The sequence below is a fragment of the Vipera berus genome (assembly GCF_964194415.1).
Source record: "Vipera berus genome assembly, chromosome: Z".
Taxonomy (NCBI): domain Eukaryota; kingdom Metazoa; phylum Chordata; class Lepidosauria; order Squamata; family Viperidae; genus Vipera; species Vipera berus.
The window spans coordinates 115,770,203-115,790,404 of record NC_138205.1 but is presented as its reverse complement, the minus strand read 5'-3'; the positions used below and the strand labels follow the sequence as shown (position 1 = coordinate 115,790,404).

At 37.2% G+C, this 20,202-nt stretch overlaps 1 protein-coding gene across 6 annotated transcripts in view; it reads left to right on the top strand.

Moving 5' to 3' along the window:
- Nucleotides 1-20,202, top strand: part of PARD3 (par-3 family cell polarity regulator) — a 663,866-nt gene that overhangs the window by 427,890 nt on the left and 215,774 nt on the right. For all 6 annotated transcript variants that reach the window (XM_081345247.1, XM_081345245.1, XM_081345244.1 and 3 more), the window contains one exon: nt 12,810-12,960. In XM_081345247.1, the coding sequence (XP_081201373.1) occupies nt 12,810-12,960 (151 nt within the window). The remainder of the gene's footprint in view (nt 1-12,809; nt 12,961-20,202) is intronic.

Sequence of the window (20,202 nt, the reverse complement as noted above, 5' to 3'; positions counted from 1 at the left end):
GCAAGAAAATCACCAAGCTCAGACAGCACCAAGGACCCCACAGTTCAACCCTGAGCTATACATATACTCTTCTATTGGTAACTCAAAGCCTTTCCATGATTTTCTTATAACATTTTTGGACTGGATAGAATAATGATATGTGATAATACCACATTCTTATTACCAGGTGTTTTTTTTTAATGGAAAAGGCTCCACATATATTTTTCAGTGGTACTTAAAGTACTATAAATTGCAGATATAGTGAGAAGCATGCTAAGAGACATAATTATATTGACTAACTGATATTAAGGGACAGTGGCAACTCCAGATAATATCTTACAGAATCCCCAAACTAAGAATTGTGAAAATAAATTTATTCTAAAATTAAAAACATTTCAGAGTTCTGCCATAACATCAGATTTTATAAGATTTTTGGCACTTTATTTATTTATTTATTTATTTATTTATTTATTTATTTATTTATTTTATTACATTTATATACCGCCCTTTCCCGAAGGACTCAAGGCGGTTTACAGGGTGATTAAAAACAAAGATACAAAAGTTAAAAACAGATTAAAAAAATTATATTCGTCCCTGCATAAGTAAAACCCCAGTTAAAATTAAAATTAAAACTAAAACTAAAATTCTCAGCCTGGGCCAGAGAGCTCGAAGAGCCAGATCTTCAGGTCCCGGCGGAATGAACGGAGGTCGGGGGCAGTTCTTTATGTGAGCTCTTGTAAAATTGGACAATCTCCTTTAGGGTTGGATACAATTGGACAGGGGAAACCGTTATCTTTACTTTAAAATGTTGAGTATTCTACTTTTCAAAATTAATTATTTTCTTCAGTCCATTTTTATTGCACAAAATTATGTGACAGCATTCTATATTTGAAAGCACTGCTAGCTTCTGCTATGCCATGTCTATCTGGATTAGAGTTATAAAAATCTGGATATCACTGGGCAAAAGCAGAGATAATTTTTTTTGAAAATTTTTTTATTAGTTTTTATAGCGTTAAAAAGGAAGGTAGGGAAATGGGGATTTGGGTAGGGTAGAGGAAAGGTTAAGGGTAAGGGTTTGGGTTTCCCCCAATAACATTCAATATTTAGCAAACAGCTTGTTGTCTGGGTAAATATATATAAATAAAGATAATGAGGCTAACAATAACACTGATAGATATAATAAATTATCAAAAACAATACTAAATTTTCAACGTATGATAACATTCTTAGTCAAATAAATTCAAAGTTGCATATCACATTCCTTTCTCTCTAACTCGTTTATCTAGCCATTGATAAAATTTATTGCAAGTTCTGTAATAAACTGAATACTCTTACTCTTTAATCTCTAAAGTTAATCTATCCATTTCTGCACAGTCCAATATTTTCTTAATTAATACTTCTTCAGTTGGTGACTTTTCATTTTTCCAATATTGGGCATACGTAATTCTCGCTGCTATCAATACATGTAATCAGGGCTTTTTTCTCATAGAACACTTAGAACGGCGTTCTGGCACCTTTTTTTGCAAAAAAAAAAATTGCACAAGCTGTGCTGCTATTGGCTTAAACCTATTGCAGGCTTTGCTCTTTTATGACTCATGGACTTCAACTCCCAGAATTCCTGAGTCAGCTATGCTATTGGCTTTTGGAAGCCAATAGGAATTGCTGCTGAGCTTGCCAAAAGACCTGGCAAATGTTGCACAGGCAAGTTGCAGTGAAGGCTCCCCAACTCCTCCCCAACTACACCATCTCAACTAGGTAAGTAAGATATTATTTGCAAATAGGATATCCAAGTATGACTCAAGGAAATTTTCCCTGCATGAAGGGAGTAGTGGTTTATTTCACTTTGTTTTACTTTTCAAATTGCTGTAGGGAAGAAATGATGATTAGAAAAAGGCAGGAAGTTATTTTTATTAGGAAGAATTCATTTATCCCATGCTAGATCTTTGGGAGCTTAGTACCACCAGCACAGAACATTTGCTTTTCTGAAACTTCATTCAAATTCAATTCCTGATAGGGGCATTTGAAAAAAAAGTTATTTATTAAATTTATATGCTGACTATCTGACCAGGATGACTCTGAAGTCTAGGAGAGGGCTTGCAACTTCTGTTTGTAGTTATCCACGTTTCTGCACACTGAGATAATCGGCCATTGTACAAATACAGAGCCTATCATGCTTTTATATTTATATGGAACAGATACATTACCTGAAATTTTTGGAATGTGTAAAAAATTTGAACCAGCCCAGAAACTCATTTCCCATTGTTTGTGTATATAGAAAGTAAACCCTGAAATAGATATGGAAAGAGCAAGGACTTTGATTAAATGGAAATGTTGCTAAGCATAGAACTGTTGAGTTAATTTGCAGCTGTTTCTGCTGTTTTCTTTTTATGTGCTTATGATTTTACATCACATTTTAACATCAGCCAAATTGAATAGGAATAAGATTGTGACTGAAAGAATACTAATTCTGAAATATAGTAAATATCTTTAACAAGTAACGATAAATTTAGCTTTAGTGTAATTTGCTTGTTTACTGTAGCTAAAACTGGAAATTATATTTCTAAAGCATTAGTTTGGATCATTGGAAAGAAAAAAGATTTAATATTTATGATTCAAAAATATAAATATGTGAGGAACATGTTTTTAAAGACCTTTGCAGCTTGTTCTCATATATACCCTGCCACAAAGGAATAACTAAAATTATGAAATTTAGAATCTACCAAGCTTCCCTCCCATGGACAGAAGACAATCCATGGGAAATGTGAATCCATAATCCATAGCTTTAGCAGCAATAATAAATCTAATTATGCTGTGCTTATTTAAGTTAGCCAAACCCTGGAACAGTGGTAACAATCTTCTATCACAATGGCAAGCCCTTTAAGATTATATATTGTTAATCATATAAGTGAAGAAATGAGGAAAACTGTGGTTAAAGAAAATAAAAATACTGGTACAAGTTTTTGAAGAAAAAAGACAAAACTTTGGGCCCTATTATAAATGTGCTGTTGCTGCTGTAAGTGATCTTCGCTTTTGTGGAGTTTTACTTCACAAAAGAGATTCAAAAAAGGATCCTCCCATTGACCCAAGTATATTTTATACAAAATTGAAAGAGTCAATTGAAAAAAGATTACTTGATAGTAAAGACAATGCGTTGGCATATTGGTCTCGCGTACTTGATCAAAACATTGGCCTGAAGATGTTAATACTCAACTGACATTTGGAGAAGTGGAAATTAGAAACTTATCAATCAGACTGCAACTAAATGAAAGAGAAATGATTCATGGATCCCGTGAATATATTCTCGAAAAGACATATACAGAAAAACTGTTGCATTTGATACGGACTCTGAATACCATTCCTATTTCTTCAAGTGAACGTGGGTTTTCACAGTTGAATCTAATTGCCACCCCAACAAGAGCTTCGTTAAAGACTAAGACAATTTCAGCACTTTTGTTCATCAAACTTGTTGGACCACCTCTGAGACTTTTCAATCCTTCAAAGTACATTGATCTGTGGTTACTCAGAGGACGACATTTGGCCACAGATACTAAGAGCAAGGAAAGGAGTCAAGAAGATTTGCCAGACGAGAATTGGACAAAAGTTTGGAATTTTCTATGAACATTTGCCTTAAATATAATAAATTAAATGTATGTTAAGAATTGAATATATAATTGTTTAATTATATAATTAAATATATAAATAAAATAAAAGATATATAAATAAAAGATTAACAAGATGAGAGTTCCAGCACCTTTTTTTTTTAGAAAAAAAGCCCTGCATGTAATATTTAAGTATCCACTCTCCTTATAATAGTTAGGGCCTGTCATTCCTAAGAGAAACAATTCTGGTTTAAATTCTATTTGTTTTTTAATCATCTTCTCTAACCATAAATGTATCTTAAGCCAAACCCTTTTTGCTTTAGGATCTGTCCACCAGATATGATAATAAGTACCTGGTCTTTGCTTACATTTCCAACAAACATTTGAAGTATTTTTAAATATTTTAGGTAGTCTCACTGGTGTCATGTGCCATCTATAAAACATTTTATACAAATTTTCTTTATATGATACAGTTTTGGTTAATCTAATATTTCTATCCCATAGCTTTTTCCATTCTTCAAGCTCTGTAGTATGACCAACATTTTTGCCCATATTATCGTTGTTTATTTAACTTGTTCCTCCTCCATCTTTAAGTTAAGCAGTAATCTATAGAGTTTTTTAAATCAGGTTTTCATCTGTTTTTAACAATGTAAGATCAAGTTCTGTCTGTTCCTTATAAAGCCCCGTTGCTTTCACGTCTTTTTCATATTTCGATTGAATTTGTAAATATGGCCACCGTGGTAAGTCAATACCTTGTTGTTGTAAGTCTTGTCTAGATTTCAATCTTCCTTCATTATCTAGTAAGTCTTTATGTTACAAGTTTATCATAGTTAATCAAGTTTGGGTAAGCAAAAGCTTCCATTGTTGAGAGCCATTCGGGTATCTTAGTATAATTTTTTTCTTTTACTTTTTCCCATTCTAAGAGAAGTGCATTTCTTATAGCATGGTTCTGAAAATATCTATGTGCTTTATTCTTTCCCTACCAAAATTGCCAATTTAAGTTATCAAACGCCTTTTGCACATCAAGAAATATCAAAGCCATCTGTTTGCCTGGATGGACCTCATAATACTCTAAAACGTCCAAGATTGTTCTTAATTTTTTTTTATCTGTCTTTTAGGAAGGAAACCATTTTGATCTCTGTGTATAAATTCAATCAAAAATTTCTTAGTTCTTTCTGCCATTATCGAAGCAAAAATTTTATAGTCTACATTTAGCAATGAAATTGGTCTATAATTTTTTATATGTATCAAATCTACATCTTCTTTGGGAATTAAAGCGATATTAGCTTCAGTCCATGTCTTTGGTATTTTGGTTTTCAGAAGAGTTTCATTACAAAGTTCTTTCAAGATCAGAGTAAACACCTCTTGTAACGCAGTGTAGTATTCTGCAGGCAGTCCATCTGGCCCCGGAGTCTTGTCCTTTTCTTTTGCCTTTTTATAGCTTCTGTAGTCTCCATCATTGTTATTGGTTCGTTCAATATATTTTGGATATTCTGAAGAATTTTTGGTAGATTTGCTTTTATTAAATACTGCTCTATTTTTTCCTTAGAAATTTCCTTTGCTTTATAAAGTGTCTCATAATATTCTTTCACAATTTTTCTCATTTCATCATTTTGAAACTGTGTTTCTCCTTTTGTATCTTGGATTTTCTTTATTATTTTCTTTTCTTTTTCCTTTCTCAATCTATATGCTAGTCATCTCTCTCCAGAAAGGCTGTGTGGCTATCAAAGAACTCCAATGCTTTAAGTGGTGTATCAAGTCTGTATATTTTCGTATCCCAGTAGGTTAAAATCCCTTCTGGAGTCAACCATCTGAAGTTCACTCCTTTTTCAACAAGTTTCTTAGTTAAAAGAAACTTGGTAGTCTTTTCGAGCCTCTCTTATCCTTCTAGGGATTTGCGTGAGAACCACAATTTCTTTTTCTTTGTATTTCAGCGGTTCATCTCTTACTTTTCTCAGGATCTCATCTCTTATAGCTCTTTTTAAAAATCTGACATGCACTGCTCTGGGCACCTTATTTCTTCTAGCATAGTTGGAGTTAACGCAATATACCTGGTCCATTTCCCCTGCCATTTGTGACTTCCCAAATTCGAGTACGTCTGCCAGCAACTCTGTCATCCGTTCTAAAGGATCCTCTTCCTTATCTTCCTGTATATTTTGAAATCTTAAAAAGTATGATGCTCACTCCATTTCTATAACAGCCAAAGAGTCTTCCAGTTCTCCATTAATTTGCATCAGTTTTTGGTTTTCATCTTTCAGGTCTTCCAATTTCTGGTCCACCTCCATTGACTTGTGTTCCATTTTTTGGATTCTTTGTTAATTTTCTGCAATCGTCTTTTTAAATTCTTCCATTTGGGAGTCTATATTAATAATTCTTTGGTTCATTTTATCCAAATCACTTTTCAGCTCTTCATGATTTTTAGATGCTGTAGCAGACTGGGCAGCATTAGCATCCTGGATTGCTTGTAGAATTGCTTGAGTGTCCTTCTGTTGGGTATCGGTCTTCTCCTGTTGTAACATTGTAGTAATTGTTTTGTGGTAGACTGGGCTTGTAGAAGTTGAGGCCGGGGCAGAAGAACCTTTTTCCCCAAGTTTGGATAAGTTATAAGTACTCATCTTTGTCTTCAGGTTGTATGGTGTCTCTGCGCAATAGACAGATTTTGTAATCCAATAGTCTCCTAATGGTTAAGAGAGAAGAACCATCAAAGTAGTAAAAATAGTAAGAAATATGAAAATCCCCCCCCCCAAAAAAAGTGGAAGGGATAGTAGGGGAAAAATAGTAGGGGAAAAAAAGGGTTACCTCAAAGAGCATAAAAATGAGAAAAGAAAAAGAAAAAAAGAGAAAAAATAGAGAAGGCACACAAAAAGGGGGGAAAATAAGACAACAAAGACAAAAATTAAAATTAAAAAATGGTAAAAGTAGGTAATAAAAATAAGTAAAATGTAGTAAAATAGGTAAAATTGTCAAAATACTAATCCAGAAAATTATACTCAAAAACCAATGATAAGGATTCCAGGCTTCTCTATATTTATAATGCAAGGGAGTCCAAAATTTTCAATTTGTTTAGGCAATAGTCTATCTTGAGAACAACAGAAACACACCAGAGAGGTAAAAAAAAAAAGAGCAGGGACTTTCTGCAAAAAAGTCTCCAACTCCCTTCAAAGGAATGTCTGGGCAAACAGCCAAGTTTCAGGCATAGGTAACTTCGTTGAGGAAAGATGGATGTAGTTTTCAAATTTTGCCAGTAGATGGCACTAACTGTCCATTCCCACCCATTTTGCTAAGAGAGACGAAAAGAATTTATATATAACTTTTGATTTTAAAAGGTTTAAAAAAATATAAATAAAAATAAAAAGGGAGGGAAGAAAAGGGAAAAATAGAAGTTGTGCTGGCTTTCAACAAAAAATGCCCAGTCCTATCAAAACGAAAGCTTCCCAAACTTTTATGCCACAGACAGCCTTGTAACAAAGTAAAGTTTTCACTTAGCCAAAAGCTTAAACCATCGCTTCTAATTCGGGAGGGAGGGGATGAAAGGAAAAAATTCCACCCCCCTCCCTAATAGTAAGGGCTTTGCTTTCAAGGGCTGGGAAGGTGCTTTCCTCTAAAGATCTTGGCTTGTAGGGAGAGTGAAAGGAAAATCCTCACCCAGAACAGCTGATTGCTCTTTCAATTGCCGTTCTCCTGCCTCTATCAAACAGCTACTAATGGCGGAACGCAAAGTGCATTCTGTCTTTCTTCCTGCCGGTTCCAGGGGCTCTGTTGGGACCAGCGGTCTAGCTACCACCTAGCCACAGTCCTCAGACATTCACCCATTGAGGGCCACCCCTACAGGGCAGCATTCAGTCCATTTGGACCCACCAAATGGACCCAGGGGAAGAGAGAAACAATTCCCCGAGTCTGTCCTAGCTGACATCAGTAGAAGCTCTCAGCAGAGATAATTTAATATAACACTTTATATCAAATTCTACACAACTGGGCAATGTTGATTTATTATACAAATTTACAAAAGTTTCCTTTTCTCCTCTGTTTTAATTGCCCACCATTTCTAACAATAAAATATTATTGTGGCTATTTATTAGTCTTGTAATTACTTTTTTTAATCATACCATTTTTTGAGATTCTTTAAATTTTCCTGAATCTACTGGATCAAATTCATTAATTTTTTTCTCTCTGTTCTAATAGTAAGAAAAACTTTAAAGTCCTTTTTTCCACAAAGGAAATTACGCAGATTTCAGTAAGATATATTTAATGTTAGTTTGCAGTAAATTCAGAATCCTGGAAATTTTCATTTTTATTGAATTAATTAAAGCAGAGTTTCTTTGAATAGTTAAAAAATGCATCTTCCCAGTTTTTTTCAACACCTGGGCTAAGTTGATGTTTTTGAGATAAGCTTTCAAATGACTTTATCTCTTAATTTTTTATGTCTATTTCTGCTTCTCTCCCCCCCCCACTTTTCCCCAGTCTCCTTATAATCACTTAGTGATATTCCTGATTTTGTAGTTTATAGTTTCAGCAAGCTCTAGGTCACAGATCTGCAACCCGCGGCTCCGGAGCCGCATGCGGCTCTTTCAGCCGTCTCCTGCGGCTCCCAGTCCTCTGCCATGTGCAGTCCAAAAAAAAAGTGGGACTAAAAAAGTTCAACCAATCAATTCAAATATGCAGGGTAGGTGCATATCTCACCTTGGCTCCACTCTTCAGTCAAACCCTGTTCTGCACATGTGCGCATGTACGCGCATGTGTACACATTTTTTTGCGGCTCTGAGTTTTTCCTTTTGTGAGGGAACCGGTTCCGAGTGGCTCTTTCACTGTTTCAGGTTCCTGACCCCTGCTCTAGGTAATACTTTGGTCTTCAGCATGCTAAGAGCTATGACTCTATATGATAACTTGCAAGGAAAGGTCTCAAACAGAAAGTTCTATAATATTGCCAACAAAGTGAAGTCAATTAATTATTCTCATTTCTCTCTCTCTCTCTCTCTCTCTCTCTCTCTCTCTCTCATTCTCTCTCTCTCTCTCTCTCTGTGTGTCTCTGTCTCTTTCTCCCTCCCTCCCTCTCTCCCCCTCCCTCAATCCCCTTTCAGTAGAACTTTCCATCCTTTACTTATGTAAACCATACTTAGAAAAGCAGCAACAAAGTGCTTCTTTAAAAAGTTGAATATAGTTTTCTGTTTCCTTTCCAAAATGTTTTTGTTAGTTTATAAAAAGCAGTTAAATATTTGTGTGGCTGACAGTTGATATCTTGCTTTGAATCTGGCTTTTTATACTTTAATTACTGTAGATATTGAATGGTAACTTTTCCCATGAAAGAGGTACCATATTTGCGTACTCATTTGTAAAGCAGAGCAATTTAAAAAATAATGTTTTTGTTTATCTTGTTTATGTTGTACGGATATTAAAGCTTGCCAGTAAATATCTTTATTGGATGAAAAGCTTGGTGTTTCTGGGCGAAAATATTTTAAACTTTTATTCTGCATTATTCTGAATGATTGGTGGCCACTTAAAATAGCTACATTTTTGTTGTATAAGTTTGAAGTTATGTTCTGTCTCCCTAGGAAAATAATTCATGTTTGGGCTAATGTTCACTCTTTAAAGAAAGTTAAAATATAAATAGAGCTTATCAGTGCAGTAGATTTGATCTGCATCTTTAGGTCCTGGTTATCATTTTCCTTTTTTTCTTCATGAACAACATTTCACAATTGTAATATTTTAATTTGTTTTAAATTTGCTTTTGAGTCTTTTAGATCAGAGGTGTTGAATATTGTTTAATTTACTTTTCACCAGAGCTATCAGTTATAATCTACAATTTAGGGCAGGAAAGAAACTAGGAAAAAATAGATCTTCAGTTCATTGAGTCTCTTTCATGGCAAGTTTATTATTTTTCTACAATCTAACATACCTGCAATTGTAATTATGTTTAGCCTTCATTGCAACAAATTTTCTTAGGTCTGATCAAACTGGAAAAGATAAGGCTACCATTTAGAACCTCATTAAGTCCTTCGAGAGAGGGGCGGTATATAAATCCAAATAATAATAATAATAAATATTTCATTCATATTGAATAGATCAGGGTCCCCCAACACACCCACACACCCACACGTGTGTGTGTGTGTGTGTGTGTGTGTGTGTGTGTGTGTGTGTATCAGCTTCAATTTTCAAAGGAAAATTCAGCCTAATAAATCTATAAATATTTGCAAATGGCTGGTCATACAAATAACTTGAGCCAAATACATTAATAAGATAAATGCAAAAAAAATTATCATGAAAAGTATATGAATAAAATGTGTTGGGTAATGTAATAAAGCATTAAGGGAAAAGAACATAGAACTATTACAGCTCTTTTATTTTCTACAATAAACAGACTTGCTATCTACACCACCCCATGTTCATTTAGCCAAAACTGATAACAGATTTTCTGTGCTTAGATTCATTTGCCCACATTGTACATTTTGTGCTTTGTTTGACTTCATGTGAATCTGGCCCTTTCTTTTGACCATTGATCTTGCAGAGAACTGACATGATTTTTTTCATGTTACCTTATCAAAATACAAGGCATAAACATTAGTTTAATTTAATTTTAATTTATTGAATTTATATACCGCCCTTTCCCGAAGGACTCAGGGTGGTTTACAGGGTATAATTTTTAAAACATTAATACAAAAATTAAGACCAATTTTAAAAAGATTAAACTAGGTCCCTTCAACATGTAAAACCCCAGTTAAAACCCAATTAAAACTCAGCCTGAGCTGGAAAGCTCTAAGAGCCAGGTCTTCAGGTCTCGGCGGAATGATCGAAGGTCGGGGGCAGTCCTAAGCTCCACAGGCAGCTGGTTCCAGAGGGCAGGCGCCCCCACAGAGAAGGCCCTCCCCCTTGGGTGTCATCCGCCGGCATTCTTTGACCGGCGGCACCCTGAGAAGACCCTCCCTGTGGGAGCGCACAGGACGAAGGGAGCATGATGCCGGCAGCAGGTGTTCCCTCAAATATCCTGGACCCAAGCCATATAGGGCTTTATAGGTCATCACCAGCACCTTGAATCTCACCCGGAGGGCAACTGGAAGCCAATGCAGCTCGCGGAGCAGAGGTGTTACATGGGAGTAACGGGAAACTCCCATCACAACTCGCTCGGCTGCATTTTGTACCAGTTGAAGCCTCCGAGTGGTCCTCAAGGGCAGCCCCATGTAGAGAGCGTTGCAGTAGTCTAAACGGGAGGTCACGAGCGCATGAGTGACTGTGCGTAGGGCATCTCGGTCCAGATAGGGTCGCAACTGGCGCACCAGGCGAACCTGGGCAAAAGCCCCCCTGGTCACGGCTCCTATATGATCATCAAAACTGAGCCGTGAATCCAGGAGGACGCCCAAGTTGCGTGCCCTATTGACGGGGGGTAACACCTCACCCCCCATTGTTAATGATGGAATAACTTGGTCAACCCGAGATGCCGGTATGCACAGCCACTCAGTCTTGGCAGGATTGAGATGAAGCCTGTTTCTCCCCATCCAAACCCAGACCGCCTCCAGGCAATGGGACATTACGGTGAGGGTATCACTGGGTTGGTTCGGGGTGGAGAAGAAAAGTTGGGTATCATCAGCGTACTGATGATACCCCACCCCAAAACCACGAATGATCTCACCCAGCGGCTTCATATAGATGTTGAACAGGATGGGTAAGAGAACCGACCCCTGAGGAACTCCACAAATGAGAGGCCTCGGGGCAGATCTCTGCCCTCCTGTCAACACCGACTGTGAGCGGCCCAGGAGATAGGAGGAGAACCACCGTAAAATGGTGCCTCCCACTCCCAACCCCCTGAGACGCTGCAGTAGGATACCATGGTCGATGGTATCAAAAGCCGCTGAGAGATCTAATAGGACTAGGACAGAGGAACAACCCCTGTCCCGAGCCCGCCAGAGATCATTCACCAGCGCGACCAATGCCGTCTCCGTGCTGTGCCCGGGCCTGAAACCCGATTGGTACGGGTCCAGGTAATCAGTTTCCTCCAGGAACAGAGGAAGCTGATGAGCCACCACACTCTCAACAACCTTCGCCAGGAAGCGAAGGTTGGAGACCAGACGATAGTTGTTGACTTTCAACTGGTTAGCTTCAATGAAGAATTATTTAGATTTTGAATGAAACTCAATCTTATTTAATAGTATGAGGTGATAAGTGCCAAGCATAATTAGGGTTGGTGCTGATCCGAATCTTAACCATATTTACTCTTTTCAAAGGATAATGCCTGTGGGGTATGTGACTCTGTGGTTCACACTGTCATGCATTTGTAATAACTGTAATATTAACATGTAGTATGTAGGCAATTAGAAAGGCAAAACAATGAAAGAAGCTGTTTTATTATCACCTCTTCCACCATTACTATTGCTATGTATTTCTTTTCCATCTTTTAAAGCATGCAGGCTTCCTGCTGGGCAAGGACCTTTGAAAAATGCTTGTAAGGGATGGGATAAAGAGAGGAAAATTCATATGTGGGAATACAACAGAAGTGATAGATATGCTGGCCATATTCTGAAAAGCTGACAGTTTAGGATCAGAAATACTGAAGATTCCTATAGCTACTTACTTTGCCACTGCCAAACGAAAATGACAGAATTTACTCTGAGTAGAAAAACATAGTCATTTGAAATAATAGAGTTAGAAACATTATAGTAATTTATTAATCCGTGTTGATACTTGTGTTCTTATGCAATGATTGCATATGAAGGTATATTGCTTCACTGGAAAAGCACTCTGAAACCATATTTCTAACTATGACCAGAGAGATTATTTTATTCTATTACTTACAGGGAGAAAGGTCTACCTTTTTTTCTTCTGCAGCCTGTTGGTTGCTGCCCTTTTATGAAGAAGGGAAAAATCAAGCCAACATAACAACAACAACAACAATATAAAGTTGGAAGGTACCTTGGAAGTCATCTAGTCCAACCCCCTGCTCAGGCAGGAAACCCCATATCATCAGACATGGAAGAGTTCTGTCTTGTAATTCAACTATAAATTAAAATATAGCACTTTGTTCTTCTGTGTTTCTCTTTGAAAAAAATAGAGTCTGACAACTCTGTGGGAGATATTGTGTCTGGACTAGATGGTTGGTCAATAAGCAGCATTGTCAATGCAAATAATTGAAGTCCAGGTTGAGAATTTCTAGCTTATTGGATATCCAGCTGTTTCCAAACCTGAGGTGCTTTGTTTGGTTTCATCTTGCTGTGAAATGGGATTTTTTTTCCCCTTTTCCTGCAGTTGGAATCACCTGGGAGTCCTCTGGGGCCGGAGCTGCCTATCGAGACACTAATGGATGACCGGGAGCGTAGGATTTCCCACTCACTGTACAGTGGGGTTGAAGGCCTCAATGAATCCCCCACCAGGAATGCTGCCTTGAGTAGACTAATGGGTAAGTCAAATAGACTTGGTTAAAAAAGTAAAGGTAAAGTTTCCCCCGCACATGCGTGCTAGTCGTTTCCGACTCTAGGGGCCGGTGCTCATCTCCGTTTCAAAGCCGAAGAGCCAGCGCTTGTCCGAGGACGTCTCCGTGGTCATGTGGCCGGCATGACTAGACGCCAAAGGCGCACGGAACGCTGTTACCTTCCCACCGGAGTGGTCCCTATTTTTCTACTTGCATTTTTTTTACGTGCTTTCGAACTGCTAGGTTGGCAGAAGCTGGGACGAGTAACAGGCGCTCACTCTGCTACGCGGCACTCGGGATTCGACCCGCCAAACTGCCGACCTTCCGATCGACAAGTTCAGCGTCCTAACCCACTGAGCCACCGCGTCCCTTTACTTGGTTACTGTGTGCTATGTTATCAAGTAGTTCATAGAGAATTGCAAATGTATTATCAGTGCTTCTCTTTCCCTCCCTCTCTCCCTTCCTCTGTTTTGTGTGTGTTTGTGTGTGTGTGTATAGGCAGCAGCAATTTAAAAGGCTGCTTTTGTCCCTTTTCAACTTTTCTTGAAGGAAATCAATATATTGATTAAATAAGTGTTTGACCACAGTACAAATGATAAACATGAGAAGATTTTTTTTAAAAAAAATGAGTTTGGAGACAGGCTTTACACTACTTTGCAAGAGTCTGCCCAGACTAGCTTCATTAACTATAAGTTCAATGAAAGTTATGATGATCAAGTAAGTACCACTGAAGGTTTAGCTTTGACTACTTCTCCATAACTCTGTTTGGTAATATGAACCTTATTGTTTTTGACTTTGGATGATGTTTGTTTAAGAACGTATTTTAAAAGCCACACGAGATCTTAAAATGCTAATTTTGTGAATCCTCCTGTATTCTGCTCTTTGTAGAGTCACCAATGGACATTTTTTCTTTGCTTGTAGCAATTTATTAGTCTTGCATTTAGAAGAGTATTTACTTAGTGATCCATTTCATCTTGATTTAAAAAAAAAATAACTGAAGAGGATTTAATTCATATGAAATATTAAAATAAATGTTAAATTTTGGAAGAATTTGGATTGATTCATAATAATAATTTATTAACAATTAACAATTGTTAATTAACAATTCTAGTACATCTTTTGCATATCTACATATATTCTGCATATTTTCTTCTTTCCTGTGGTCAAAGAGCAACCAAAGTTTGGGCAAGGAGAGTTGTTCAGTGCTTTGCATCCAAAAGGAGAAAATATGAAATATATGATTTGACATATTCAAGGGCATAACGCCTGTTGGAAATACTTTAAGATGGCTATGACTTTTCCTTGCCTTGTTCACCTATTGTCTGCATCTGCTGTGCAATGCAAGCAAATAACATATTAAGTTTACTAGGTTTCTTGCAGATGCATCCCCACATATATTCTGACCGTTTCTAAATCCAGAGGAATTCAGGGTCCTATTATAGTCTATTTCTCATTGCTCAGTTTTTTAATTTCCGTAATACCTAGCAGGATCCAATCTGGGTAAGTCACCAGGACCATAAGTTTTGTCTTTCAAGCTTTCAGACTTGTGCTGGAGTCCATCTTCAGGGAATTTCTCTCTAGCCCTGATGATGGGTGCCAGTACGAATCTGAAAGCTTGGAACACTAAACCTCTGGTCCTGGTGACTGACCTGGATTGCATCCTGCTACATTATTCTAGCATACGTATATTCACCTTCATTCATCAGTAATACCTAATTGTTTGCCATGTGGCTGGATTTATCAGAATTGGACTTTGCTGAGATCTACATAATAGCCATTGCAATGGATGATTTCAGTGGATGAACTCCACACTAATAAAATTTCTTCACTGTTATGTTAACCTAAAAGAAATGATGATGATGATATCCATTCAGTCATGTCCAACACTTTGCAATTCTATTGGCCAGGTTTCGCCATATCTTCCAATCTTACACTACTTTGAGTTTTTCTAGATTCTGGCTACTGTCAGCTTTGATGGGGTCCAGCACTGTTTTCTTTGATGACCTAGTTTCCTTTTACCACTAACTCTTAAAAGAAATAGCCACACTGAAATATGAATTATTACTTAAGGGTGCTATATCCAGGGCGTGTTAATTGCATGCAGTTTTCCAAGATTAAAAGTTCACGTCTTAGACAAAAATTGGGAAGATTATTCTTAATCTCTACTAGCTGTACTTACATTTTCTATGTTCCAAGCCAGATATATTTTAACTTAGTGCATATTTTCATTCCTTTGATAAGAATTCGGCAGAATTCAGTGCAGCAAGCAGATACTCACTGGACCTAATCTCTTCATATAATTTTTCTTCATATAATTTAAAATTTAAAATTATAGTTTGATATTTAAAACTATTATATAGTTCATATATATACACACACATAATAAAACTAATGTAAGCTAATATAAACTAAGGAAAAGTATTTTACAGCAGATATAAGTACAATTATAAATTGACCTCTTACTCAGAAATTATAACGTAACTCTTTTCTGTTATGATCTATCCTGTCTAATTATCAAAGCCATGAATCATAAATTCATTTCTTCTGTTTTATGCAAAAAATTTCCAGTCAGCAATAAATATATATTGTATTTTTTTTCTGATCAAAGAAGTCAATTTGCCATCTCAGTAAGTTCCATTATGTTTACCGTCTATTGCTTCATTGTGGGTACCGCTGATTCTTTCCATCTTTCTGAATACTTTCTTCAACTTCAATAATCTCACTGAGGTTATTATGTACAAAAACAAAATTTCATGACTTTTTTCAACTGTTTATCCATCAATCTCCAAAGAAAAATATTTGGTCTCAATTGTATGGTAATCTTTAAGACCCTTTGTAGATATTTGAATCCATTTTTTTAGCTTTTTTACATATTTAGAAAGCATGATAAGCCACAAAAATATGTTCAGACACAACCTGAATTTGTAACTATTTCATGGTCTCAATATGGCACATCTAACAATGATCTTTTAAATCCATATTAAGTTTATCTTACCACAAATATCTATGCCATTCAAATCTCACACCATGTACTTCTAACTCCAAAAGCCTTCTATTTCTCTCAGCAGCACCCACTCTTTCATCCAAACCAAGCAGTGAGCTGCAAAATACAATTTCAGATTAGGTAAAATCAATCCCCCTCTTTCATTTTCATCTGTAATATGTAAAATCTTGGGGATTTTTTCCCTTGCTGGACAAATTTAATAGAATAACAGAGTTGGAAGGAACCTTGGAAGCCTACTAGTCTAATCCCCCGCTCATCCTATACCGTGTCAGACAAAGAGTTGCCCCATCTCTTCTTAAAAACCTCCAATGTTGGAGCACCCACAATTTCTTGAGGCAAGCCATTCCACTGGTTAATTGTTCTGTCAGGAAATTTTTCCTTAGTTCTACTTGTTTCTCTCCTTAAATAATTTCCATTCATTGCTTCTTGTCCTGCCCTCAGGAACTTTGGAGAATAAGTTGACTCCCTCTTCTTTTTAGCTATATCCTTTTGCCACTGTTTAAATAGTGTAACATTTAAACAGGCACTGTCTGAAACAAAAATATCATTTTAGCAAAGACATTCATTTTATAACGTAAATTCTCAGCATTGACAATTGTAATTTCTTACATCTTAACATATTTCTTTTAACTTCATTCCATGTCTTAGCATAATTATTTTGAAGTCACATACGTTCATGTTTGTGATAGTAATTATGTTACCGTCTTCTCAATCTTAAAATCCATTTTATTCATCAATTGTTTCATCTTCTATTTTCATGTTTTGCTAACATCTTTATCTTCTGTTTATTAATCTTGAAACTTGCTAATGTACCAAATTGTCTTAATTTGTCCATTAATATTTATAAGTGGAAGAAATTTATTTCAGAAGCTCATTATGGGATTATCTGTTCATTACAGCAACTTTGTGATGGCACACAGCGCCAAAAAACAAACCCCTCCAAAACAACAAAAATTAAATTTCATATACATTCAATTCAGTTCCAACATAGTCATGCTGTTACTATTAAAAGTCATGTTTACTTCCAATAGCCTTTTGGCTTATCCATGTAATCTTTCACAAACTGTAGATAGGCAAGCACTATTCTTTTTATAGATTAGTGGCTTGCTTTTTACAGCCTTGACATACACTCCACAGGTTCAAAAATGTTCACAGTCAAGATTGAAAAGGCAGACAACATAGAGTCTCATTTAAAGACCTTCCTGCAGAACCTCCTGCAAAGGCATCTTTCTCCAAAAGTAATTGGAAGGCCTCATTATAGGCTACATGGGCAAGATCAGGAATTATGGATCATGTTAGAAACATGGACCAGAAGGCCCTCCCTTCCTCATATATCATGGTAGGAGAATGAATCTCCATTTTAGTTTAATCATAACCAAATTTTATATACAAACCTCAGTTGTGATTAATCTTAAAGTTTGAAATAAGTTGATTTCTTAAGCTGATTTGAAGTTGGCCTTTGTGAAAAAAACTGTAGCTAAGATTAGCTACAGTTCAATACGAGAAAGTTAATTTAAAAAGGAAGAAAAAGCTGTTTAATGATACCTGCGTACCCAACACGGACAATAGAGGAGAAGATGAAAAAGGGGAAAGACAATTTTTTCTGCTAAATAATAGTCTTAGGTATTTTGTGCAAATCAATAAAAAATATCTGACCAAACATTTTGAAATTCTCATTTATCAATTCTGTGACTCATTTTTAACTTTTCCCCTTGCATTGTTATATATTCATCCATGCTAGATAAACAGCATTAGGGGAGGGGTTTCTTCAAAATTTCCTAATTTATATTATTTGTTGTTTTATCATAAAACATTTTTTAAAATTTGTACTCTTATCCAGCTATGTTCTTATAGGTACTAGTCTGAAAGTAGATAGATTAGGGAGCAACTATATCAAAAACATGAGCTTGTATTTTTTAATCAAATTGACATCAATGGACAATCTGATTAAGTAAGACAAATTGAACCATTTTAAATTACTTTTAGTGGGCCTTTAGTGATTCTTTTTCATTCGGCTTTCTTTCTAGGATTAGCCTGAAGAAGGTTATTCTTTAACTCCGTTTCAAATTACTGAAAAAGAAATGCATTTTATTTCAGATTTTAGTTTATCTGCTAAAATGTCATCACTCAGACGTTGAAATCTTAAGAAGTGCACAGAAAAGCTAGGCATGCCACTGACTACTTCTGCCTCTCAACCTTAGAATCATGATCTATAAAATGCCACAAGGTTATATAGTTTCACATTCAATTCTTTAGAGATATTATTAGCCATAAAGTTAACAATCTTGTAGACATTATGTTTGAAAATGAGTGGATTTCTAGGCTCAACATTAACCTGTCAATCAAAAAAGCTTTTGCTGAGAAAAGAATTAGCTGCTATGCAAACATGAGCACATTCATTTCAGCTTGACAGTAGTGGATCTAAGTGCAATTGAGTACCATTCCTCCTCCTCCTCTTTTTTCTTTTTTAAAGAAAACATTTTCCCTTTAAACTTGACTGGATAACCATGCTTGCTTCTTGCTTTTTTAAAGTTTCCAGAACTGTTTTTTGACTGAAATTAACAGGATTAGCTAAACTAAGAAAATTTAATGTCACCCAAAATAGTGGGATTTCTTTACACCAACTGAATATTTTTGAATCAAAATTCTTCATAAGTGTTATGTATTGGCTTTAATTACTTGTAATCTGTTCAATGATTGCTAACTGCTGTGTCTGTTTGAACTCCAGTCTGCTTGTCTCCAGGACTGTTAACTGTGTTTTTGCATGGGGATGAATGCTTTAATTTTATTGGTTGCCACCTAGCGGTGATCCGTGTATATATAGCTGTTAAGCAGCAGTTAGTGCTGCTTCTGTTGTTGCTGAATAAACATGTTGATGTTTCACTGTTCTGCCTCGTCAATGCCTCACCGAACCTGGAACGTAACAGTGGTGATGAATGTGGGATGTGCTGCTTAAAGAAGAGACCCAGAAGTCACTAGGGGGTGAGACCAGGCATCAGAGCCCTGGCAGGAACTACGTTCCCCCCCCATCTGCCAGCAAGCCATGCTGGAGACAACCATGCCTTAAGGATCCATCCTAGGGTCAGCACAGAAGCATAGCAGCACAAGGCATTGCGAGGATGAAGAAAACTCACCATGGCCAAGGTCGGCAAATTGGCAGAATTCGACGTGGCATATCCCATGGAGTGCTTACATTTCCCGCATCGAGAACTATCTGTGAGCTAACCAAGTTAGCGAAGACGGCTTGAAGGCCTCAATGCTCCTCTCTGTGTGTGGCCAGGTTACATTCGATATAGCCGAAAACCTAGTCGATCCAGCTACACTTGAGTCAGTCGCCTACGCAGATCTTAAGAAGAAGCTCAAGGACCATTTTGACCCCAAACTACCCATCATTGAATGGAGGCATGCATTCGAGCAGCGGGAGCAGCAGCCAGGAGAGTCTGCCGCTGAGTTCATAGCCACCCTACGACAGGCATCCCAGCTTTGCAACTTTGCAGATCTTGAAGAAAGACTGAGAGACTGATTGATTTGCAGGTTTGCAGAAGTTATTCACAAAAGAGACTCTCACGTTCCAAGATGCCCTGAAGGACGTGATGGTTGACGAAGGCACCAGAGGAGCCATCAAGGACTTACAGCCCTCCAAGAACACTCCCAACTCAGAAACCATCCACCACGAGGACGCCAAAAGAGCAGAAGACTTCGACATGGCCCTTGAGGTTGATCGATTGCAAAAGCAACCAGAGAGGAACCAGTGGTCATTTGAAAAGGCAGTTCCCTTCACTCGATGTGTGGGCTGTGGAGGCTGACATAGACGCTCGGAGTACAGGTTCTGCACAGCATTGTGCCGGGCATGTGGCAAACAAGGTGACATTGCTGCCATCTGCAGAGGTCACCAGCAGGACATATCGCAATAAGAAGCATTCAGGAAAGGTACCGGGGCCCCGGGGCAACACAGAGTCGGCTATTGCTCCAGCCAAAGGAGCGTGTTCAAAACAGGTGCCTATCAGTTCAAAGGGTTTGTGGGTCCATTGAACGTCATGGTTGTCGAGGGCCACTGCACAAGCCCCATCAGCCTAGTCTGGTTTGATGCCTTGGGCATCCAAGTAACTGGCATTCACAGAACGCAAGCAGCGGACATGTCAGCAGTTTACCAGGAGTTTGCTGATGTTTTCAGTCAGAAGTACAAGGGATCTCCAATTTCCCTCCATTTTGATCCTACCATAACG